Source organism: Hydra vulgaris, chromosome 02, assembly GCF_038396675.1.
Source record: "Hydra vulgaris chromosome 02, alternate assembly HydraT2T_AEP".
In the NCBI taxonomy this organism is placed as follows: domain Eukaryota; kingdom Metazoa; phylum Cnidaria; class Hydrozoa; order Anthoathecata; family Hydridae; genus Hydra; species Hydra vulgaris.
This window is the reverse complement of record NC_088921.1, coordinates 30,956,317-30,982,225: the sequence shown is the minus strand read 5'-3', so window position 1 is coordinate 30,982,225 and position 25,909 is coordinate 30,956,317. Positions and strand designations below refer to the sequence as shown.

General features: G+C 26.6%; 1 protein-coding gene and 1 long non-coding RNA gene across 2 annotated transcripts in view; one reads left to right on the top strand and one right to left on the bottom strand.

Moving 5' to 3' along the window:
- Positions 1 to 24,394, top strand: part of LOC100200344 (ATP-dependent DNA helicase Q1) — a 28,533-nt gene extending 4,139 nt beyond the window's left edge. The window contains exons 2-10 of the mRNA XM_065790583.1: positions 10,122 to 10,344; positions 14,952 to 15,193; positions 15,437 to 15,518; positions 15,643 to 15,791; positions 22,099 to 22,297; positions 22,549 to 22,701; positions 23,584 to 23,678; positions 23,858 to 24,106; positions 24,217 to 24,394. Coding sequence (XP_065646655.1) covers positions 10,122 to 10,344; positions 14,952 to 15,193; positions 15,437 to 15,518; positions 15,643 to 15,791; positions 22,099 to 22,297; positions 22,549 to 22,701; positions 23,584 to 23,678; positions 23,858 to 24,106; positions 24,217 to 24,351 — 1,527 coding nt within the window. The 3' untranslated portion in view covers positions 24,352 to 24,394. The remainder of the gene's footprint in view (positions 1 to 10,121; positions 10,345 to 14,951; positions 15,194 to 15,436; positions 15,519 to 15,642; positions 15,792 to 22,098; positions 22,298 to 22,548; positions 22,702 to 23,583; positions 23,679 to 23,857; positions 24,107 to 24,216) is intronic.
- Positions 16,903 to 17,244, bottom strand: LOC136076880 (uncharacterized). The gene is made up of 2 exons (XR_010636646.1): positions 17,144 to 17,244; positions 16,903 to 17,062 (listed from the first exon to the last, which is right to left on the bottom strand). It is a non-coding gene; the product is annotated as an uncharacterized LOC136076880 (long non-coding RNA).
- Positions 24,395 to 25,909: the final 1,515 nt, after the last annotated feature.

Sequence of the window (25,909 nt, the reverse complement as noted above, 5' to 3'; positions counted from 1 at the left end):
GAACTTTTCTTCTAATTTGACTCTTGCATCTTATGGCCATACTCTTCCTTGCATTCCAATTAAATAGGTTAACCCATTGTTAGACATTCAAGTCACTCCAGCTTCCAATACCTAAGTCATATCTCAATTAAATACTTCTACGGCTTGTGGTCTTGACAACATTTCTGTCATAGTCTTATAAAAGTGTTTTCCAGAACTCTCTTCAATTCTTTCTAAACTATTCAATAAGTACTTGATTGAGTCTTGTTTTCCTTCCTGCTAGAAAATGGCATCAGTTGTTCCATTTTTTAAAATCTAAGGAGAACATTCTGACCCCTCCATTTATCATCCAATTTGTCTTCTTTCTGTTATCACCAAAATCTTTGAGTCTTTGATCAACAAATTTCTAACATCCCATCTTGAGTCAAATAACTTACTGTCAGACAATCAATACAATTTTCTATCATCTCATTTTATGGTTGACTTGCTATAGAGCAAGATAATTGATTGTGATTTTATCATGCATTAGATTGAGATGTCAAAGCTCTTAACATATCTAATGCTTTAGGAAAAGTTTGGCATGTTAGGCTTCTCCATCAGTTTGCTTCTTATTGTCTTTAAGATTATCAAATCATTTATTTCGAATCGCTTTATTAAAGACATCCTTGAAGACAAAACACTTTTCTTTTTTTTCAGTAACTTCTGGGATACCTCAAGGTTCTATCCTTGGTCCTGTTTTGTTTTTTATCTACATTAATTATCTTTCTGACAACCTTACATCTAAAGTGGCTTTATTTACTGATGACTCAACTTTATACCTTTGTTTTGACAAAAGGTCTTCTCTTTTTGATGTGAGCCAGTTAAGGTAAGGAGCAGTATATAAAATGAATAGCTCTGGCTCAATTTTTATTTGAACTCTTGGCTTTGGCTCTAGTAAACGACCGGGCCAGGGCAAGGTTTGATAAAATATAGCTGGGGCTGGGTTTGTGACCGGTGCTGCATAAACATTTATACATCCTAAAGTATTTTTTTTTAATTCAAAATTTATGTTATATTTTGTATATATATGCATATATAAACATTATGATCAACATGATCATCATAATCATCATTATCATCATCTACTAAAGTTTATATAAATATGAAAGGGTATTGTATGCCAGCATCTAAATAAATAGTAAACATATATGTTTATATCCATAATATGTATGCATAAAGCGAATTTCAGAAGTTTTTACTCCTTCTGGACAAAAAGTTTGGAAGCTTTTACTCCTACTCTTCAAGTCAAACCTCATTCTACTCCATATTTTTTCACAATCTTGAGCAGTTGCTTTATTAATCATTTATTTCATCTTTTTTACAAAAACATCTCTCTTAAGAACAAATGTCCTTTTATTATTCCAAGAAGCCAATGTAAAAAGGTCTCATCTGATGTTAAGCTTTGTTATTCTCAGTTTACTAAATCTTGTATCTTATATCAGATATTAGGTTCTAGAGACTTTTGGTTAGTCTTCAACAATGTCATTAACTAAAGTAAGTTTAACATTTAATCTTATTAATAAAATAATATTTAATAACATTTAATTTTTAAAAAGTGCTAAATAAGTGGTTCCAATTTTTCAAAACTCTAGAAAACATCTTGACATCTCCAATTATTCTACGATTAGTCTTCACTCTGTTATTAGTTTCTTTATATAAACATTTTGAGATTATTAAGTTATTTCTTACAAACTGCAGTAATAAAGTTATTCTTGAAGGCCTACACTTTTCTTTATTTCAAGTAACTGTAAAGGTACCACAAGATATCTTGTGGTACTTTTACAGTAACAACCCTCTTACTCTCAGACAAAGTCCAAAAGCACATTGTAAATGTATTGCGGTCATGGTGTAGTGGTAGTTCGATCCCCACCACGTCCTTGGTAGTACCGCGCTCAACTTGTTTCTCTGCACAGGGGCCTTAGTTGTCAAGGTTTGTGTTTCGGAGTTATATAGTTGAGAGAGGGTTATAACCACAATTAAGTAGCCTCCTTGTCTGTAGTGACGCTTTCAGCCTTGGGGAGGTGAGTTAACATAAAAAAAAAATAATAAATTAGATCTGTTTCATCTGCCAAGCTTGAGCCACTCTCCCATTGTTGTAAGGTTGAATTTCTTTTTTTTTTTCTACAAATACAATCATGGTCAATGCTCAAACAAGCTATCATCTCTATTATGATAAACCAAAACTCATTCTTTCTTATTTCTTATTCATCAAGTTGCATCCTTTTACTGTATCTGTCCTTTCATGCTATAAAAACTTTTATTAATCCAGTTTTTTTTCCTTAAACATCAAAAAAACCTTATAAATATTAGCCATCTTTTTCTTTTATATACTACCTACAACTTTTCAAGTCTTTAGTCAACTATTTCCTAGTATTTTTACTTATTCTCTATTTTAAAGTAACTCATAACTTAATAGTGGTTGCTTGAAATCTTGTTGGAAGTAAGTTAGAGTTTGAAAATATATAAATATATGCCAGTATTTAATAAATAGTAAATGTAAGCATAAAATTATTATATATAAAGTATTATAAATTTTTTTCTAGCCCTGACTATCAACCCCTGTTAAATCTTATAGTTTAGCGGGGTTGATAGCCAGGGGCGGGGTTTGAAAAAAGTCTCACTTTTAGCCGGGGCCCTGGTCACTTACTATTTGGCTTTAATTTTTTTTTGTTTTAATGGCTGTGGTTCCAATGGCGTTAAATAATTTGGAAATATTCCGATTACATATTTTATGTATTAAAAAAATCATTTTTGAGAAAAATTTGTAATATCATTACTGGTTTTAAAATTTATAAATTACTAGTTTTAATTTATATTTTATTTTATATTTAACATTAGCATCAAATAAAGTATTTTAGACTAATAGACTAAAAATACACAAAATAAAATTTAGTTTTAAAATTATATTTCTTTAAAAACAAACATAATTAATATTTATGTTTGAATTACCTTTGCAAGGTCATCGCGGTCGTGTTTTTTTAACCATTAAAGAAAGGAAAAAAAAGGAAAATCAAAAACTGATTTAATTATCAATTGTTTCAAATAAAGAATTCAAAAATATCAAAAGAAAAGAAGAGTAAAAAAAAACATAATATAAAAAAAGAAACTTTTAACAAATAAACACTCAAAATTAATATTTAAAAAAACAAATAAAAGAAAATTTGACGAATATCGATTTTAACTTAACAAAAAAAGAAAAAGAAAAAAGAAAAAAAAAAAAAGAAGAGATAAGTTGATAAATTAATAAGAAGATAAGAAGAGAAGATCAGTTAATTAAAAGAGAAGATAATTTTTATGGTTTTTATTTTTGTTATTGTTGTATTTATTATTTTTTTATCATATTTTAAATATTACACTTTAATTTTTTTTTAATATTACTACAATTTATTATTAGATTACTTATTTTCATATATAATATCAAATATTTATTTTTATTGTTATTATATTTTTAATTTACATTTCTCTTGACTTTGATTAGTTTTTTTTACTTATTTAGTTTGATTTTATAACTTTCTTCAATATTTTTGTTATAGTTTACTGTTTGTTTGGCTGTTGCATTATTGTTTAACTACCATTTTTATTATTATTTATTATAATTGTTAGTTTTTTTGATGTTGTAATCGGTTGTTCCTAACAATCTATTCATACGCATTATTTTATTTTAACAATTATTAATAACATAGCTATTTACTTCCTACTTATTGTTTTTTACATTCCTCTAACATTGCGGTTCCACTATGGCTTTAAACTGTCATTTGTGCAAAAAATTAATTAGCCAAAGTCACAGCTCATCTCAATGTAATATTTATTTATTCTGGACTTATACAATATGTAACAGGCTTAATGATACTAAGTACAGTTTACTACAATTAAGTTGCTCGTTATGGAATTGTGTCAACTGTGTTAAAAGTGTCTTTCCATTCACAGATGTACAAGATAATGAATTTAAATTGCTATTTTCTTCTGATAATATTCTTAAAACTGATGGTTTACCTGTCTACAAACCTTTTCCTATTTTTCATTTAAATTCCCTTATCAAATTAAAGTCCCTTATCAAATTAATAATTATGTTACATCTCGTGTTTTAGATTCTGAGGAAGAAATTTTTACTTCATTAGACTTTTAAATATTATGACATATGGGTATGTACACTTAATTTTAATTAAATAAGCGCTTTCTCCTTTTTTTATCTAAACGTATCATCGTTACAAAAGCATTTTGAGGATTTAAGTATAATACTATTATTAATTTTGATTTTCCCTTTATTGGTATTACTGAAACAAGATTAAAAAAAGGAATTCTCATTGATAGTTACAACATTGAGCACACACCAACGGAATCCTCTTGTGGTGGTACATTATTATATTTATCAAAAAAACTAATTTACAAACGAAGAGATGATTTAATGATTTACACACCTAATTGTTTAGAATCCATATTTTTTGAAGTTATTTTTTCTAAAAAGTCTAATATTATTGTTAATAATATCATATCTGTCTTACTTCAAAAAATATCTGCTGAAAATAAATCTATTTTCTTACTTAATGATTATAATATTGATCTGATGCAATCAAATAATGAAATTGCAATTGACAATTATTGATAATATTTTCTTTAGTTTAATAGCTAATGAAATTGTTTCAGGAAATATGACAACTTCTGTTTCTGATCACTTACCTCAATTTTGTATTTGTCCCATTTTCAATAAACTATTTATACCACGCAGACATAATTTATAAAGCAAGAGTTTTAAAAACTTTAATAAAGAAAATTTTAAATTTGATTTATCAAAAATTGACTGGGGTGATGTTATAAAGTCCAATGATACTAACACATTTCCAAATGTGTTAGTATCATTGGAATTTAGAACATTGTCCAATGATACTAACACATTTGGAAATGTGTTAGTATCATTGGACTTTAGAACATCGTCCCAGTCAATTTTCAATCCCATCGTCCCAGTCAATTTTATTTCAGTTTCCAAACGTTTATTACTGAAACAACATTGATTTTAGATCACTACGCCCCGCTCAAAAACTTCAAACGTTGATTCAAACCATGGATTACAAAAAGAATTATAAAATCTATTCAAGTGCGCAATCTTTTCCAACAAAAAAAGATAAGATCTAAAGATCCCCCCCCTCCCCTGTTATGGGCATGTTGCGTATTACCTTACATTCATTCTGCGTTACACTGTTGCATATTGCCTTACATTCAGATTATTAATAAAAAAAATTGAAAGTATTTTTAAAAGATATAAATATATGATAATTACATTAATTAAACTTACTAAAAAAACCCATTTAAAATTTTTTTTCTCAGAAAATGTAAAAAATCTTCACGAACTTTGGAAAGACATTAACATTCTAATTAATGTAAAAAATTTAATAAATCATCTCCCAACTGTTTGCAAGAAAATGAATACATACAAATGATCCAACTCTAATCTCTGAATCATTTAACACTTTTTTTACAAATGTTGTTCATAAACTCAAATCTAATATTCATTCGTCTTACATTAACTATCAAATATATCTTAAACATCCAAACTTACATAGTTGTTATTATCTCAAATATTCCAGAAATTTCATCTTTTATATCTAAATTGAATTCGAAAAAACCATTAGGTCCAAACAGCATTCCCACAAATATTTTTATAGATTTTAACTATGAGTTTTCAAATATTCTTTCTAAACTATTTAATACCTCATTTATAAATGGAGCATTTCCTGATATTTTGAAATTATCTTGCATTATTCCAATATTTAAAAATGGCTCTAAACTTTCATGCTCTAACTACAGACCTATTTCTCTTTTATCTAACATTAGAAAGCTTTTTGAGAAACTTTATTGTATTCTAGAGTGTACTCTTTTATAAACTTATTTAATTGTTTAAATGGTTTTCAATTTGGTTTTCGATCCAAACATTCTAATTGCCATGCATTAATAAGTATAATGAAAAAAATTAGGAAAGCTCTTGATACTGGTCATTTCGTTTGTGGTGTTTTTATCGATTTATAAAAAGCTTTTGATACCATTGACCATAGTATTTTGATTTCTAAATTAAATCATTATTGAAATCCCAGTACTGTAAATGACTAGTTTCGATCTCATCTTTCAGATCGAAAACAATTTGTAAGTATTAATGGTTTCAATTCTAGTATTAAATCAGTTTTGTGTGGTGTTCCTCAAGGTTCTTTTATTTTCAATCTACATTAACAACCTAATCTGTTCACTTCTCTTCAGTTCATCTGTTTGCTGATGATACAAATCTCTTGCACATCAACAAATCGTAACATTCTTTATGTAAAAATGGTAATTCGGATCTATAAGGTATAGTTCACTGGTTAAATGCTAACCTAATATGTCTCAACACCGAAAAAACTGAACTAATTTTTTTTCATCTCTGAGAAAAAACTATTTCTTTAAAAATGTTGAAATCAAAATCAAAATTAATAATAAATGGCTATATTCTTCAAGAGTTATTAAATATCTAGGTGCATTAATTGATTGCAATCTTTCATGGAACTTTCATATTAATAAACTAAGCTAGAAATCTCGAGCTAACAGTATGCTTTCAATAATTCGTCATTATGTCGATAAAGTTAAACTAAAGAATATTTACTAAGCATTGTTCTCATCTCATCTTAGATATTGTTGTCAAGTTTGGGGTCATGTTGGAAACTATTGCATTAACAAGTTGCTATCGTTTCAGCATCAATCCATTAGGATAATAAGCTTTCAATCAATTAAATCAGATACATCAAAGTCCTTCAAAAAACTTTTCATTTCAACATTTCCAGCGCTAGTTAAGTATGCTAATACTCTTTTTGTTTTTGACTCCTTAAATAAAAACTTACCATCTCCTATCACAAACTTGTTCACAGAAAGTAGACTATTACATTCCTACTATACTAGAAATATACACAATGGAAAACTAAATGTACCATCTTTTAAAACCCTTTACTCCATCTTAAACAATATCAATTTAAAAAAATTCTGAAAAACTTTTTATTCTAACTTTTAGACATATTATCCTTACGATTAAAATATTCTTTTAATTTTATTTTTGTTATTACTATAATTATCATCAGTACTTTTTATTTATTTTTTTCTTTTTTATTATTATTATAACCTACATATTATGATTTCTACATGTTTTTTTGGAACGCATGTTCTATGTGCTTTAATCTATGTGTTTACGGTCCATATGTTTCAATTCATGTCTTTGCTTATTATTACTTATATTAAGTTTAAAAATTGGTGTCACTCCTTTGATCAGATTTCTGTAAGAGTGATACCATCCTAAATTAATTATCAACTTATTATTATAAATAATTTTATGCGCATAACTACCATTATAATATTAGTTATTATTATTATTATTTTTTCATTGTAATTAATGTAAACATACTTATTATTACTATAATTTTTTTTAATTTTTTTTATCTTACATTATTATAATATATTATTGTTATTACTGTTATTGTTGTTGTTGTTGTTGTTGTTATTATTATTATTTTTATTATTATCAAAACTATTGTTAAATGATTTAAGGAAAATAAATAGTTTGTTGTTAGTGTGTTGTTGTTGTTGAATTACATAAAAGTTATGTAAAGCAGTTCTTAAAAAGAAAATTGCTTCAATCAGAAGAGTTTCATATAAGGAAAAGAAAAAAGAAATAATAAAAAAAATAACATATAAAAATATCGAAAGAAAAAACAAAAAAACAATAAAGAAAAGAAGTTAAAATAAATTAAAAGAAAAAGAACATAAATTAAGAAAAAAAAACTATTTTTCATGTTTTAATATAATTATAAATAAAAAATTATAAAAAAGATAATTTCAAATAAAAAACAAGCAGCAGAAAAATTTTTTATATTTTTTAGTTGAAGTTTTATGTTTTTTATGTTTACTAAATCAGATCTATTGTAATAGATTTAGTTCATAACAATTTTGTAATCAACTATTTTTTTGTTTTTTGTTTAGTTTTTTTTTTTTATTGCTATTTTTTATTAGTTTTTTAGTTTTTATTATTGTTGGTGAATTTATATTTGTTTGGTTTCCTTAATTTAGTTTTGAATATTCTTTTTAATTACTTCCTCTACGAAGCGTGACGGTCGTAGCATTTTCTTTTTGCCACTTCTAAACAAAACAACTTTGTCAGACTTAATGCAGCAAACAGCATGGTAAAAAAAATCATTTGGTGTGTGTATTTAACACATATTGATATTATATGTGCTAAGTTTCAATGCTTTTATATGAAGCATTGAAAGCATTTACAAGCATTTTTATTATTTTTTTTGTTGTTGTTGTGACGGTTGTAACAAAAAATCTAATATTAAAAAACAACAAATAAAACAACCCAATCAATGATGTAAGAAAAAAAGTATAAATGATTATTCAAATATAAATGTAAATTATGTTTAAAAATGCACTATAACATCAGTTATGGTTTTTTTCGATATGATTTTTAACACTTCACAACAGGACTGTAAATAAATGTCAAAACACGTTTTTACAACCCTTACACCTTTAAAACCGCGTTATGGTGTGATAAAATGATTTTTTTTCATAACTTTTATACTTAAAAGTACTTTTAAATTGTTAAAAAAAGAGTTATGGAGTTTAGTATGTGTTTTCATAAGTTTTTGATTTTTTTTCCTCTTTACTGCAGACTTGCCCATATATATACAACCCTCGAAATTAGGGTCAGCATTCGGCAATGCCAACCTAACTGCTAACCTAAAAGTGTTGGAGGTTGGCAAAAAATTGCTGACCTTGTTTCTATCTTTTATGGTAAGACCTTTGTATTAAATTTTTTTTTGCCAACCTGCTGCCGACCTCTAAAAGATTGAGGTCTGCAAATTATTGCCGACCTCATTTTTCCTAATCCCAAGAGTTGCAGTTTTGCAATTACAAATGATTTTTTATTTAAAAAAAATTAGCGAGTAACAAATAAAAAAATTACATTAATTTATTTATTAAAAGTTTTTTATTTTATTAACAATTTTGTTGTGAAAGCAAAGATTATTTTTCCAAACATCGTTTATTAAAATTATATTGCTGTATATATTGTTTATTAAAAAATGCTGCGATTTAACTTGCATTATAAAAATAAAAGTTTAACTTACGTTTTGTGCAAATTTTTGATGCAGCCGTTTATTTAAAATTTAATTTTGAGTAAAAAAAAATGTATAGGAAGGAAAACCGAAAAAACAATTGAGATAAAAATGAGCTAATTTTTTTTAAGAATAAATAAAATTTCAATATTAAATAATGTTTAGTAATATTTTAAAATAAATTTGACAGTTAAGTTAAACCCAAGCATTAACTTTAATTTTAATAAACTTAAATATATTCTTTAAATCAAAATTAAGTTGTTTTTAAAATCTAAATTAAGTTATGTTAGTGTATTCTACATATATATATATATATATATATATATATATATATATATATATATATATATATATATATATATATATATATATATATATATATATATATATATATATATATATATATATATATATGTATATATGTATATATGTGTGTATATATATGTATATGTGTGTGTGTGTGTGTGTATATATATATATATATATATATATATATATATATATATATATATATATATATATATAATATATATATATATACACACACACACACACACACACACACACATATATACATATATATACACACATATATACATATATATATATATATATATATGTATATATGTATATATGAGTGTATATATATGTATATATGTGTGTGTATATATATATATATATATATATATATATATATATATATATATGTATATATATGTGTATATATATATATATATGTATATATATAGAGGGGCTATTCTAGGAAAAAATTTGGGCGGAAATACTCCCAACCAAGAGAAATTTAGATGAAATATTACTGAATATAGGCATTTTTTCTCAAAAAAAACACAACAAATTTGTCATAAAAAACGTATAAAAAAAGGTCCCTATCTATTAATTATGGCGGCGCCCAAATATGGTTGACACTGTCGAAAATGATCTAGAATAACCCCTGATATATATATACATACTTTTTTCCAGGTAATTTCTCCTTTGGTGTCATTAATGGAAGACCAGTTAATTGGTCTACGGGAACTGAAAATAGAAGCTGCAATGTTAGATGCATCATCTCCAAAAGCATATATTACCAATATACAAAATCAAATGATAACGCAAAATGGGTTGTTAAAGCTTTTGTACGTTACACCAGAAAGATTGGCCAAAAGTAAACGCTTTATGGCAAAACTAGAAAAGGCTTACTCAGGTTTTTTTTGTTTTGTTTTTTAATGATTTTAATAGTTATATCATTTACTATTTAAAAATCACTAGCCTCATTAAGGTTGTCTGAAAATTGAAGTTTGGAAATTCTATTTCCAATTACATTATATTCCCCAGAAGGCTTATCTGCTCTCATATGATGTTATTGAGTTTCTGTAAAATTTGAAAATAGGACAATATTTAAGCATCAATAAAAAATTTTAAGTATACAGTCTAAAACTTTTATTTGATATTTTTTTAAATTTCCATTTAAATTATAACTATGATTTTAAAAGTATGACATAAGTAAAACGTACAAAGAAAATAAAACAAAGTTTATTCTAATTGGCTAAGTTCTTTTACAAGATCATCTACCACAATCATGACTGCCTTAGAGGGCGATAAGTAAATCTTGTGATGTCACTGGTAAAATCAAAGTAGAAAGAGTTTTTGATTCTCACTTTTGGTGGAGTTTTTATCGTATTTCTGGATTAGATTAATATCATGCTCTGCGCTATCATTGACAACCTTAATCTTGTCAACTCAATCCTGCAAATCTTGTTAACAAGCATCTGGCACCCTAGATTTTCTCTAGATTTTTCCTACAGAAACTTTTAACCTTATCTTTTTTGGTAATACTAAGCACTTTGAATGTTTGGGTCACAAACTTTTCTAGACTGTTGAAGTCTGCTTAACACATGCTTATTCTCTTCAGAGCTGTCTGGGTCTTTGGAAGCTTAAGCTCCTATGGCCTCTTTAACATCTAGAGGTACTCAATTGTAAATAAAAGCTAGGCTCATGTAATTTTCTAAGATGAACCACAGATGTTGAGTAAATACAGTGTAGGCCCAGGGGCTTTTCTAGGAAAAAAATTTGGGCGGGTAACCCCTGTCCCAGAGAAATTTTGCAGAAATATTGCAGAATATCGGTGTTTTGTCGCGAAAAAAACATAAAAAAAGTTCCTTAATTTTTAATTTTGGCGGTGTCCTAATATGGTTGACACTGTCAACCGTTGGTCTAGAATAGTTCCTGAGGCCACATCAGTAACGGTACAATTTAGATATTTCTTAAGAAACCCAACTATCATTGCATCATTCTGGGGAGCGTGTGATGCCAATGGAGCCTCATTTTAAAAATGTCCATAAATAAAAGAAACAAATAGCGCTAGTTTTTTTAGACCTTCCTTTTTTTTGACAGTCAATTCCAACTGGCATTCAAATAGCACCATATTGAGAGAATAGATGGTCTTAGCATCCATCAAGCCTGGTGCATTGTTCTTGGAACTCAGAGCTGATCCATTTCAAAACTACTTTTACTAAAAAAAGACAATTCATAGCCAAAATAGCTCAAGGTAATCCTCCCTTGATGTTTCTTGTGGCTCTGGTGTTGAAGGTCTCCTTCTAAAGAGTTTCTGTAACCTCATTAAAAATGTTTTCTTTAGCTGGGGAGTACTTTGTTGGGTGGATGTATGGCCATCTCTTCTGGAGCCTCTCAAAAACATGTCCTGCCAAAAAAAAGAAGCTGTAAAGACTCTAAGGCAGTTCTTGGAACAACTTCCAAAACACAATGATGGCTTCCAGTGTTCATGGCTAATGGCTTCCTCAATAAGGATGCATGCTCCTAGATAGATGCCTGTGTTAGAGAAAGTTGTATCAAATACTAGACCTTGAATTATTTCTTGTATATTCCAGTCATCTAGTACTTTAAAGTATGCAGCAGTTTGTTTTTTGCCAGTTCATTTTCTAATTTTTGGGACTGCCAACAACTTCTTAATTCCATTCCTTGTGCAATCACAGCAATTTGGTTGACAGTTACTTTTGCATGCGCTATATTCGGAAGCAGTTTCTCATTCCAATGAAGAAAAGGCAATTCTGTTGAAAAAGAACTTGTCTCTGTTTCTGCTAATTGTTTTCGAGTAGCAATCTGAGACCTACTAATGGTGCTCCTAATGATCCTCCTAGACAGTGCCAGTGTCAAAAGGATAACCCAAGGCTAACTTGCTACTAATGAAACAACGTAAATATTTTCATGATCAGAATAATTTACTTGATTCAAAGCTCCTGCATCTTCTAGAGTTGCTATCGCAATTTTCAGTTGTTCAGGCTTTGAAGTGGAATTTGAGCAGATGATAAAAATAGACCTCTTAAGCCTTCATCTTTGAGGTAGTTCTTCACTTCAGACCAAAGAAGGGAAAAATGTTTCTATCTGGTGCAACTTTTCTGCTCGTTTAAGTCTTTGATTTTAATTAGTTTCTATACAAGCTAACTTTTTCCCCTCTTTCAATGCAAGATTGCCTACTCTCTTTCTATGCAAGATTGCATATTCTCTTTCAATGCACGATTGCATACTCTTTTTCTATGCAAGATTGCATATTCTCTTTTACTGCAAGATTGCATACTCTCTTTTTATGCAAGATTGCATACTCTCTACGCAAAATTGCATACTTTTTTTTTCTATGCAAGATTGCATACTCCAGCTATACTTGAACTGGTGATATCTCTTTGCTTAGTTAGAAATTGTCTGTCTTCATTGTTCATCATGGTGTATAAAGCATTCTTTTATTGCAAAGTTGTTAGGCAGTTTGTTGGTTACCTTAAATGTTTACTCATAGTTTTACCAATACTAGGACAGTTACTATGACTACAAATTTTTTTTAATGTGAAAGAAATAAAAGTGCTATTAGTATATATTTTATTTATTCTTTTTAAATATGCTTAAAAATTAAAGTTTATTTAAATATTCTATTTAAATAAACTTATGGGATGTTAAAAAATTTAATTTTATTACCTACATGAAAGTTTCTACCTTTTTTTTTCTCAAAAAATGTATATTTATTGAAAAAGTGCTATGTAAAATATTTCTTGAAAAAAAAAAAGTTTTTTAGACCAACACTGTATAAATTTTATGAAAGGTATGGTGTATATAAGTTATGTAAGTATACTCATTTGCGTTTCAGAAAAACTTTACTTCAAGGTTCAAACATTACAATAACATAACAAAATTTTATTTTTTAATATACCTACAACTTTAGCTAAAAATACTGCGCGCTGGGTGGTCAAGCCTAAAAAATTGAGCAGAGTCTAAAGGTTAAAAATTTAGGCGTGTGGAAAGTAGTTATGAACACATTAAAAAATTGTATTGTACCCTTATCCTCATATGATGATTAAGGTGATAATTGTGACATTAAAAGAAAAATACTATCCTCATATGATAAATTGATTATTATAATATTTTTAAAAGTAACTAGTCTTATATCATGATTTAATTAAATTGAATAAACTGAAATTAAATTAAATTGATAGTATTGAAGTTTTATAATTTTTTTCAATAATTTTAAAATTGAAAATTAAAAGTTTAACTATTATGTTTATGCCAACATTTTGGAAGTTAAAAATTTTCAAATAAAAAAAAAGGTGGTTTGACAATATTTGTTGTTGTAACTTGAATTATTTTATTTTTTGATAAACTATGTTTATTTATAACTTAAAAATTTGTAAATTTTATATAATTGTGAAATGAATGCAAATTTTAATAAAGAATCCATTGTTTTAACTATTTGTATATTTGCTCAATCATACATTTTATTTTAATTTTATAATTTTATATGTTGTTATAGTCAATTATTGTTATAGTTATCTTTTAAATCCTATTGACTATAATTAAAATTATGGTTAAAAGAATAAAATAAATAATTTTTGAATAGTTCATTAGTTCTGTAAAAAAGCACTAGGAAGTAAAACATGGAAAGTATTTTAAAATTTGAGGACAATACTTAAAGTACAATTAAATCAAATAATTACCAAGTAAAAATAAAAATAATTAGCAAATAAAACAAATGTCTTGATAATATCTTAAATGTTTTTAATATCTTAATAAATGTTTATCTTAATGTATGTTAATAAAAGATAATATCTTAATAAATGTCATTTTCAATATTCTTAACTCTTTAACAAAGTTCCTTATGAACTTTTGGAATATGTTTATAAATTCTTTAAAGATTCACAAACTTTTTTACTAAAAACATTGCAAAATTACCATAATAGGCTTATATAGATATACATAACATATAACCAGTACCGTGGCTACTAGTTTCAATCCCCCTCCCTCCCCCTCCTTTCTCAAAAAAAAAAACCTGTCATAAGGGCCCTAAAATCTTAAAAAAATTTTTCATTAGGTATTATTAAAAAAACGAAAAAAAAGCTCCTTACATTTGCAAAAAGGCCTCTAATTTTTCAAATGGGTTCCCTAAATTTACTGGGCCCCCTCCAATTGATGTGTGTGTAGCCATGGCTCTGCATATAACACAAAATATCCTTATATACAGGTTTGTGGAACAAATTTATTTACTTACATTTAAATAGCAGAAAATACACAAATATGAAATACATTATTTCAAAGTAAATCGTTTTAATGCTGGTTTTTCTCTGCTTGGAGACTAGGTCCAAGCCACCCCCCCCCCCTCCCTTCCATTCCAAAACCTGTCTGGTACTGGTACTTTTGATTTTTTGGCTTTATTCTGCTAAAAGATTTGCAAGGTTGTTAATCTGTCAAATATTTGATATTAGTTTACTATTTGTAATCCTTTTTGGTAAAAATTTCACTAATTAATTTTAGTGGGTTCAATTAATAGAATTGTAATTGATGAGGTGCATTGTGCAAGTCATTGGGGACATGATTTTCGCCCAGATTACAAATACTTAGGCATTTTAAAAAGACAGTTTCCATCACTTCCAATACTTGGGCTAACCGCTACAGCTTCTAAAAAAGTATTGGACGATATCAAAGACATTTTGAATTTGAAGAGTGACTGTCTATTGTTTCGAGGATCGTTTGACAGACCAAATCTTTTTTATGAGGTTATTTAAATTTTTTATTCAATTTTTTTTTAGTTAATTTAAACTAAAGATGTTAAGATTCACCTTGTTGAATAATTTTTGTTTATTTCTTTTTTATGTTTATATGAAATTGTTTTTAAACATAAAATCTGTTTTATTTGTTTTGTTTTTTATCATTATTTATTGTGCTAATTTAATGTGTTTGATTCGATATGTGAACCAAATCAAATGGAAATGATCAAACTATTCTAAATATGTATGTAGGTCAAACATACTTTACTTTCTCCATCTGAACTTGTCAATGAAATTGCAACTTGTATAAAATCACGATTTAAGGAAGAATCAGGTTTGTCTTGTTTTGTATTGATTGTCTTTTTTTATAAAAAAAAAACAAGACAAAGTTTTTTGTATTGACTTTTTACATTTTGTTTTGTATTACATTATAATATATTATATTATTATTAACATAGGTATTGTTTACTGCTTTTCACGAAAAGATTCTGAAGAAGTTTCAACATTACTCAACAGACATGGTATAAATTCACATTGCTATCATGCAGACATTTCTTCAGATATCAAAACTAAAGTTCATCAACTGTGGATTAAGGGTGATATTCAGGTATAAATGTTTAATACTACACTTTTGTAATTGAGAAATTTGTAATTAAGAAAACGTCACTTTTAATTGAGAAACATGTAATTTAGAAACATGTAATTTAGAAATATGTAATTAAGAAACACATCATGTAATTCAGAAATTATAATATGTAATTGAGAATACATAAAATTGTAGTTGTGAATACGATTATAGTTTATTATAAAAGATCTTCTTGGACATGAATTTAAATAAGTTTTCATGACTTTTTTACTTTATTGAACTTTTACTTTAGAGTATATTATTTTGTTTGTTATTTTGTCTTTTCAAGATGTTATTAAGAACACAAAAGATATAATTAAGAAACAAAAAAAAAGATATCAAAAACATAAGAACATTTTCTAATTGAGAACATGAAAGTTAAAATGTTAAAAAAATGATATAAAAATTGTAATTAAAATTTAATTGAAAAAATGAGTGTTGTGAATAAGAAAGTGTAAGATGTAATTGAGAACATAAAAGTTGTAAATAAGAATGGTTTATAATGTAGATAATGAGAACAAAGTTCTTTTCAAATTACCTTGTAATTTAAGGCTGGATCCACCTCTGGCCACCTCTGACCAAGTTGGTTGGTTTTCAATAAATAATAATATACTAGCAGAAAGCAACCCGTAATACGGGTTACGGTCGGTCTGTTACTTAATTTATATTGACTGTTTTCCACAATTTAAAGTTGCGAAACCTTAACTAATACCCTGTAAGAAAAATGCCTTCAAGTTAAAAAATTAAACCATCTGTAAAATAAAAATAAAATAATTTACCAATTATTTAATGTTATTTGAGTAATTTACAACTGACATAGGTCATATCAGTGTATAGCAGAACCATTTTCCTAGACATTACTAAGTTCAACACAATACGTTTTTAGTTACTGACACAAAATAATAACACTTCATCATGCCTTAAATTGACGAAAGATTAAAGCTAAATATCTTGTTATATTTTTTATAACATGAACTTTAATTAATAAGATTAATATGAAGTGAACGTAAATTATTTATGAGTTATTAATTTTTTGGTATCCCCTTGATACATTTTACTTTAAAAAAGGAAATTGTCTTTAAAATGATAAATGCACACAACTAAATAAATTTATTATAAATAACTAAGCAATTGAGTACAAATACGTTTCAAACAAAAAAAAGTTGATTTACAATCAAACATGTGTATAACAAATTGTAAAAAATATGTAAACTTTGATCTTTTATATTTCATTAATGCGTCGTATGACAAACCTAAAATAAAAATTGTAACAGATAAGTAGACATAAAAGAAAAACAAAACAAAACAAAAAAAACAACTGGATTACAATTTACCTGCTTTTCGGTAGCCTGTTGTCATACTTAAACTGCTGTCATGATGCAACTTGTCGGTGTTGTTTTACGACGTTATTTCACGTTGGCTTTTAGTAAACTTTAGTTAAATTTAAAAGACAACAATAGATTTAAAATATTTTAATTAAAAAGCAAAAAAACAAATGCTTCAAAGAGCCAAACTAAAAACATTAAAAATAAAAAATCAAATAGATATAAATAAATTGCATTTATATAGCTAAATAGTCTTGGCTTATAGTAAATTTTAAAGCAGTGTTTTCAATAAATTAAACTACCAATTAATTATTTTTAACAAATAGAATGTAGCATCATATTATGATGATTGGGTAGTGAATCAATTTAACTATATTTAAGTTTAATTGGTGAAAAACAAATAAAATTTCAATTAAAAAAGAAAAAAACAAACCAAATATACAACAATATATTATAAAAAGAAATTACAAATTAAAAAAAAAAAATTACAAAATTAAAAAAATAAAAATAAGTCACCGAAGAAAAAACGGCAACAAAAAAGTTATAAATATCTTCACTGATAGAAGACATTTACAACCTTTTGGTTGCTGTTTTTTCTTCGGTGTCTCCCAACACTCAGGTATGGATGAGCCCTCCATTTGAAGGATGGCTCATCCATACCGCCATTACTTTGCCACTTATTGAAGGACCTCTCCGAGCCCTGGGTGTTGGGAGCAATATCTTTGGTATTCCTCAAATGTTAATGACTCTAAAATTACAAATAGAAGGATATAATAAAATTTAAAAATATTTACAATTTTTTTTAATCAAAATATAAAGCATAACCTCACCATTTTCACAAGATGAAGAGGATGCTAAAAATAAATTAAAAAAAAGTAAATTAAAAAGAGTTAAACTTGTGAGAAATTTAATTTTAATAAAAATATGAGTAAAATGCAAACAGTTTAAAAATGTCATATTTATATTAAATAATTCTTTCACCTATTGCACATATTTCTTCGTAAAAAATATATAAAATTTAAAACACAGCCCTACCAGTTATGCTTCTACCAGACACTAAAGACAAAATATACCTCATAATAATTGATAGAATTATATTTATATATAAATAAATATATAACTATAATTTTTTTTACCTATTCCCCTCATTTCTTCCATGAAGTTGTCTAAAGTAAGAAAAAAGATAACTGAAGCTAAAACTAATAAAAACTAAACTAAAATTAACTATAAACTAAACCAAAAAACTAAAATAAACTTTAAATTTTAATATCTGTACCTCAGAAGACAAAGGTTGGTTATCCAGTTTTTTGTGAAAATGAGTTATGTATGAGACCTTTTTAGTTTTTCAGTATCTACATAGGTATAAAGACTGTTTTCCTGCAACAATGTGAAACAAACTTTGGTCAATATAAAGGGTCTGGTGTCCCCACAATGTTCAAAGGAAAAACGTCTGTAGTTCAGAAATGACTTTTCACTTTTTTTATTTAACTTTTTATTTTTGTCAAAATTATATTTCATGTGCCTCAAGACAAATTAAATAAGACAAATTAAATAAAACATAAATTTAACCATCGCCAATAAAGACTAATTATTTTACTATTTACTCTCTCCTGGACAATTTCTAAAATGTGATAACTAACTTGGACTACTGAGTGTACAGATATAAATGCTTTATTCAACTATCACATAATTTATACTTAGTTTTTTTTCCAACTCTCCTAAAAGAAAAAAGAAAATAAAGCTTAAGTACTTGAAGTTTTAAAATTCCAGTTACAGTACAAATAAACAAATTCCTATTAACAATTATCTAATAGCAAAAACACTGACTTATTTCAGTCTTCAATTCTGTGTCTAAACAATAAAACCACTTAAATGTATAGACGTTAAAATATCTACTTAACTTTTTAAAAATAAATTCAATAAACTAATATAACTAATACCTTTATTAGCTCTCTCTTGATCAACTAAAGAAAATAAATTTTAATTAAACTAACTTGATATAAAATAATAAGAAGCTGTCTTACTGAGAATTTTAAATTCTTCTCTATTATTGACAATATAATTTTAAGTATTATTTAAGTTCTTGGGCTTATTGTATAAAATTATAAAAACCTACTGTTTTACTTTTAAGTCAACAACAATATTTTAAAAAACATTTTAGTTACTTTATAAAAAAATTAAAATCCTTTTAAACGTACTACCTCTCTCTTCATTGTTGTCAACTAAACAGAAAAACAAACAAACAACTGATAGTAAATTTTCCCTTTGGTAGTAGGTTATTAAATAGATTAAATAGATCAAAGATCTATAATCTGCTCTAACAGTCTACAACCTTATCATTAAACTATAACTTTTTTCTACTACCTGGTGTAATTTTTTTTTTAATTTTTTATTTTAGGTGCCCCAAGAAGTCCTAACGGTCTTGTCACAGAGCACCGCGAAAATGCATTTAACCAGGAAGTTCACGCCTCCTTCCTTACCTTGACGCGAAAATATGTCCAGAGCTCGTTTCGAACCTGGATCTCCTGCTTCTAAAGCAAGCGTTCTAACCACTGCGCCACGGCCGCTAACCACTGGGCCACAGCCGCAATTTAACATAGATATATTTTTTCAAATGACAAAAATTATTAAAGTACATTATATAAACATAGAACAAATGTAGTGATAGTGGATTTAATCCAAAAATAGAAAGAACCTTTAGAAAAAAGTTTACTGCTTTTAAATCTACAAAAATTTCCAACTTACATTTTTTTATATACATTTATCTATAATAAAATATGAATTAATGAGTTACCATTATTTAAAGTTGATCCAGAAGCAACTAAAATAAATTATCAAATAAATATGTAAAATAAAATAAAAGACATTACTATTTGCACCAACTGATGATGCTACCACACCTAAATGACAAAATTTATTAAAATATTTAAAACATATTCAATGCTTTAAAAGAATATTCAAAAGAAGTTTTTAAATCTACAAAATCAAAGTCCTTACTGAGTTCTACCTGTCTGTCTAAAAATAAAAATTGAGATAAAATTATATACAATAAAATTGCTAATGCTACATTTGTACTAAAATAAAATCTAAATGATAAAACTTACTTAAGTCGCTGTCAGCTAGCTTGTCTAAAAAAAAATTGGTATTCTCATTAATCCTAATCTATAATCTATAAATAAACTTACTAATATAAACGATAAATAAACTTGAACTAATATAAACTATAAATAAACTACTATATACTATATAAACTAATATAAACTATAAATAAACTAATATAACTATGTTACTAATATAAACTATAAGTAAAGTACTATACACTATATACTTACTAAAAAGGCCTTCAGCTCCTTTTAACTGCTCTAAAAAATGAAAAATACTTGCTTAAATTGATCTAAAAAGACTGAAGACAAAACTGAAACACTTTACTAAAAAAGAAACATTGCACTAAAAAAAATTTTTTTACCAGTCATTTTGGTTTTAACTTCTTCTAAAAAAAAAACAGAAAAATAAAAACAACGAACAACAAACAAATTTTAGTTTTTAAACAATGAACAACATCAGTTCCTCTTGAAACTAAAAATTTATCAGCTCTAATCGGCTGGAAGACCTTGCTTGAAAGACCGCGTGGAGTAAAGAACTGCTTTTAGAAAAGCCTAGAAAGTTCTTTATTAAAAAAGAAAGTGAAACGACACTAACACTATTAAATTACAGTATTCATGTTTAGAAGATTAGATAAATTACAGTATTCATGTTTAGAAGATTAGATAAATTACAGCATTCATGTTTAGATAGTACTAAAAAAACTATTTTACCAGACATTTTATTTCTAACTTCTTCTAAAAAATGAAAACAGGCTATAAAAATTAGAAAAATAAAAACAACCAACAACAAACAAACGATAATTTAAATTTTCTATTTTAAACAATGAACAACATCAATTCTTTTCGAAAATAATAATATATCAGCTCTAATTTGCTTGCTGACCTTACTCGAAAGACCGCATGGAATATATAACCACGCATTCAAAAGTCTAGAAACTAAAAACTAAGAAATGGTATATTTTACAGAACTACTTAAAAACTAAGAAATGGTGTATTTTACAGAATACAGAACCGTCATTAACAACATGAACATTAGGCATAACTATGCGCACTATTCATTAGCGTATTAATATTTAGATGATTATCTGTAAAATTTCTCAAATGTTCTATCTGGTTTCATTTTTTAATGCATAACTTTTGCTATAATAATATATATTTTTTATACCGTGGTGGTTTCATATTATGTCATTCAAATCATGTTACTTAAAAATGCAACTTGATTGGGTGCAATCAATTTTGTGCCAAATAATAAAATTATTATAAATATTAATAAAAGTACACCAAATAAAATAAAATATTTTATTATTTTATTAAAAAATTAATTTTTATTTTATTAGTTTTTATTCATGTTGTTATCAATTTATTCATATATATATAATTACATTCATTGTATTTTGCTTAACAACTTTGCATTTCATGTACAGCTGACACACTAGGACTGCATGAAGTAGCGTAGTAACATTGTTACTATGCTACTAATTTCCATTTTACACTTAAATCAGCTTTGTTTCAAGCATAAAAAGTATATATATAATAAAAGTAGATCTATCTCTAAATGTAATATTGTTATTGCAATATAAATTTTCTATGAATAAAAAAATTAAATGAAAGTTTCATAAAATGGTTTTACATTTTCCTGTATCACTTTGATAACTTTTATAAATTTTCTTAAAGATATTTTTATGAAGAATTAAAACCTTTGCCAGCAAAAATTGAAATATTTAAAAACTCTTTTAAAAAAATAATATGATGGTGCCTCAACAAAAATTATATATGATAATAATATTATATGTAATATATTAGATATAATAATATTTAATTTATTTTTGACATAATAATATTTAACTTATTTGTCGACAGGTTATAGTAGCAACAATTGCTTTTGGAATGGGAATCGATAAACCAAATGTTCGATTTGTGATTCATTATTCATTGAGTAAATCTATTGAAAATTACTACCAGGAGAGTGGAAGAGCAGGGAGAGATGGTCTTAATGCATATTGCATTCTTTATTTCAGATTTCAAGATATTTTCCGCCAAATGTCAATGGTTTTTTCTGGTACAAAGACTTTAGCATTATTTTTTTTAATTGATTCTAATAATTTGATGTCTAACTCTAAAATATGATTCCTTTAAAATGTTAAAACCTGCTTTTGTTAAGAAAACTAGTTTACTATATAATATTTAATAATAATAGTATTTAATAATAATAGTATATTTAATAATAATCGATAAATAATAAATAATTTTGTTTATGAATATAGATTGTCGAAAAAAATGTTTAATAGCATTGTATCTTTTTTTTGTTAGAGAAAACAGGATTAGAAAAGGTGTATCAAATGTTAAGGTACTGCATTGAAAAAAAACAGTGTCGGCGCAAAATTATAAGTTTAGACTTTGAAGAAGCTTGGAAAACAAGTGATTCTTGTAAAATGTGTGATAACTGTTTTATTGAAAAATCAAGTATATTAATTTTGTTTTTTATTTAAAATTTTATTTTTAAGTTGAAGATATTTTTCTTTTCCACCCACCACCCATAACACAATATATCTATTGACCAAGTTGTAACTTGTAAGGTCATAGAACGTATCATACCCAGGGCGCATAATAAAAAACTGCATACATAATCTGTATGTCACAAATATATCACGTCATGAAAAAATAACTGATTTTTTTGTCATTAAAAAAGGAAAGTCATTTTTTTGTCATTTAAAAAGGCAAGTCTGTCAATAAAAAAAGTTGTTTGTTCTACTAAAAAACATCTAAAGCTCAATAAGTTTTGTTGTCAACTGTTGTAATTGTGTTATATATGAAATAGTTACATATAATTAAATTATAAATAATTAAATATAATGTAAATTATAAATAGCGCAACATAAGTAAAACTCATTGTTTTAATTGCTTTTCTTCTTGTGCTTAGGGGTGAATGTTTCATTAACAGTGATGAAATCATTCTTAAAATCCATTTTATTTTGGTTAAAGCGATCCTAACAAGCCCCAAAATATAAGCATTTGAAAATATTTTTGATCAGATGACAGCCAATTTAAAACCCAACAAATCTTTTGAACTGCGTTTTTACCATATTGTGCATATTTGAAATATTTTCTGTTATTGTGACATTACGTTAAAATTCTAAGATGGCCTCTGCAGTGCTTCCTTTTAAATATACTGTTATCAACTTTTTTTTTTTTTGATTTGGCGCATTTTGTAGCTATCGTCAAATTATTCAATGATTCTATATATTATATTTTTATAATATATATTTTTAAATAATAAATTAGCCATAATTTCAATTAAAGTTAATATTTTATATAACTAACATATAGATTTTTAAATATATTTAGGGCTTGAAACACGTGACATCAGGCAATACGGTATTACAGTGGTTTCCATCCTGAAATCTGCGGCTGCAGTGGATGAAAAGCTCACTCCACTTAAAGTAATTTTTTAAAAATATGGTTTGCTTGTTGTTTCTTTATTTTTTAGTCTTGCAGTTTATGTTGTAATTTTTTGATAGCAAAGTCTCTGATAAAATTTATTTTATAGCTAAGTATCTGGTATAATTTATGGATCTGGTATAAAATATGCATCTGGTATAATTTAATCAATCTTGTTTAGCTCATTGATATATGGCTCGGAAAGGGGAAAAGTTCTTTAAGGCCGATTTCAGTTTGTACACTTTCGCGTGAAGAATGTGAGTTTGTTTTATCGAAACTTCTACTCGAACGTGTTGTGCGCGAGGAATTTCATTTTACACCTTACAGCACTATAACATACCTAGTGCCTGGCCAACATTCCGAACATCTAATACAAAATATAATCTCAATTCATCACGACATTCTGATACCTAATGATATCCAATCAGATGTAAGATAATTAAATTTTTTAAATTTCACTTTCAATTTCTTTTCTTGAATTTTAAAATATGCGTAAAGTTTATTTATGTTATCTATTAATTTATAACGTTAATTTATTAGAAGTTAGCATACACGAGTAAGAGAAAGTCGATTGCAAAACCCGAAAAATCTTCGAAGAAATCGAAAATAACCGAGACAGAAAGTAGTGATTGTTTAGTTTTAATAAACGATTCAGAAAACGAACTGTCTTCTTGACATTTTTGTTGTTGTTGTTTTTGTTTATAAAAAACTGTTTGCATTTAAGTATTAATTTTTAACAAATTTACTTCTGGCAAGGTTGCAAGCAACCACTAAGTATGTTAGAAGTAAGAAAAGTAGGGTAGGTTCGTCTAGACTTGTCTAAAAATGGTAAAACTGATCACATCTCTATATTAATTACTTTTCGTTAGTATAAGTATATTGACTTAAACTAATAAAGTAGGTCGTGTAGAAGGGTTTAAAAATTTTATTATATGAAGCCTGGATTGGTGTGTGGATGATTTGGATGAAGTAGGAATTTGAATGTCTAACAATGGGTTTACCTGTTTAACTGGAATGGCAAGAAGCACTCTTCGTGTCAATTTAGAGAAACTAAGCATTAGATTTTTAGAGATAAATTTGTGGAAAAGTTATTTGTCAGTAGTGCTTTATCCTTGGGAGAGAATTTTTAAGCTTAAAAAGCTAATAAAGTCAAATCCATGTATAAGATATGGAATGCTTAACTTGCCTTTGTTAATGTCATTGTTAAAAATTTTCCAAAGGTTTCTAGAACCTGATTAACAGAGATAAAATACGGGTTTTAGTAATCTGAAAACAATGGACCTTAACGTCATATATTATTGTTTTTCATCGATTTCTTGTAATAATAAAACAAGGTTTGTTTTCCAGATTGTTTTTGTAAAAAAGATGAAAGAAATAAAGGAGAAAACCAAGGGATAGAGTGATGCTTGACTTTACGTTGATGAGAAGGAATAAAAGCTAACATGCCTGTCTGAATCCAAAGGATAATAAAGAAGGTGCGATTTTCTTATTTAGAAAACTCATTAAAGGCTGCGCATATAGACACTGTTGTAAAGACATGAAACGAAAGACATCTTTGAAGCGAAAAAAAAATTTAAAGAGCGTTGAAAAAAGTTCAGGATTCTTCAGGACTTGCACTGCACAAACAATTAAAATCAGTTCTCAAAAGCAATCCTGCTCCCAATACAGTGTAAATGTGGTGCTATACACATATATTAAAAATAGACATAGTTGAAAATATTATTTCCGTCGAGAACTTAATCGAAAATTTACAAAGGTCAGTAAACTTCGTTGTTGCATAGACATTGAAATACATAAAAATTTTCCGATAGACTTTAGGGACCCAGTCTACATCAATTGTTTTCTAATAACTACCCAGGTATCATAAATAACGAAGCCGTTAAAAATGAATCTACAAAGCCAAAACTTGAAACGTCACAACCTTTTTTAAGTGAGTGCAGTTTTTAACAATTTTAAAAATGTATGCTTTAATATATTATTAACAGTTGACACAGAAGATTAAAAAAATAAAAATAATTAACAAAAAAAAATCTTCAAACTATGTATGATTTTTATTATAATATTATTTATTTAGAAACGATCAAAAATTAACCTTATCATTGGTTCTAAAATATAAAATAAAAATGATAACAAGCAAATGACACCTTAACATATAAAAAAAGTAATAAGTAAATGACACGCTAAAAATTTAAATATGTAATAATCTTATGATTAGATAAACTATATAGTAATC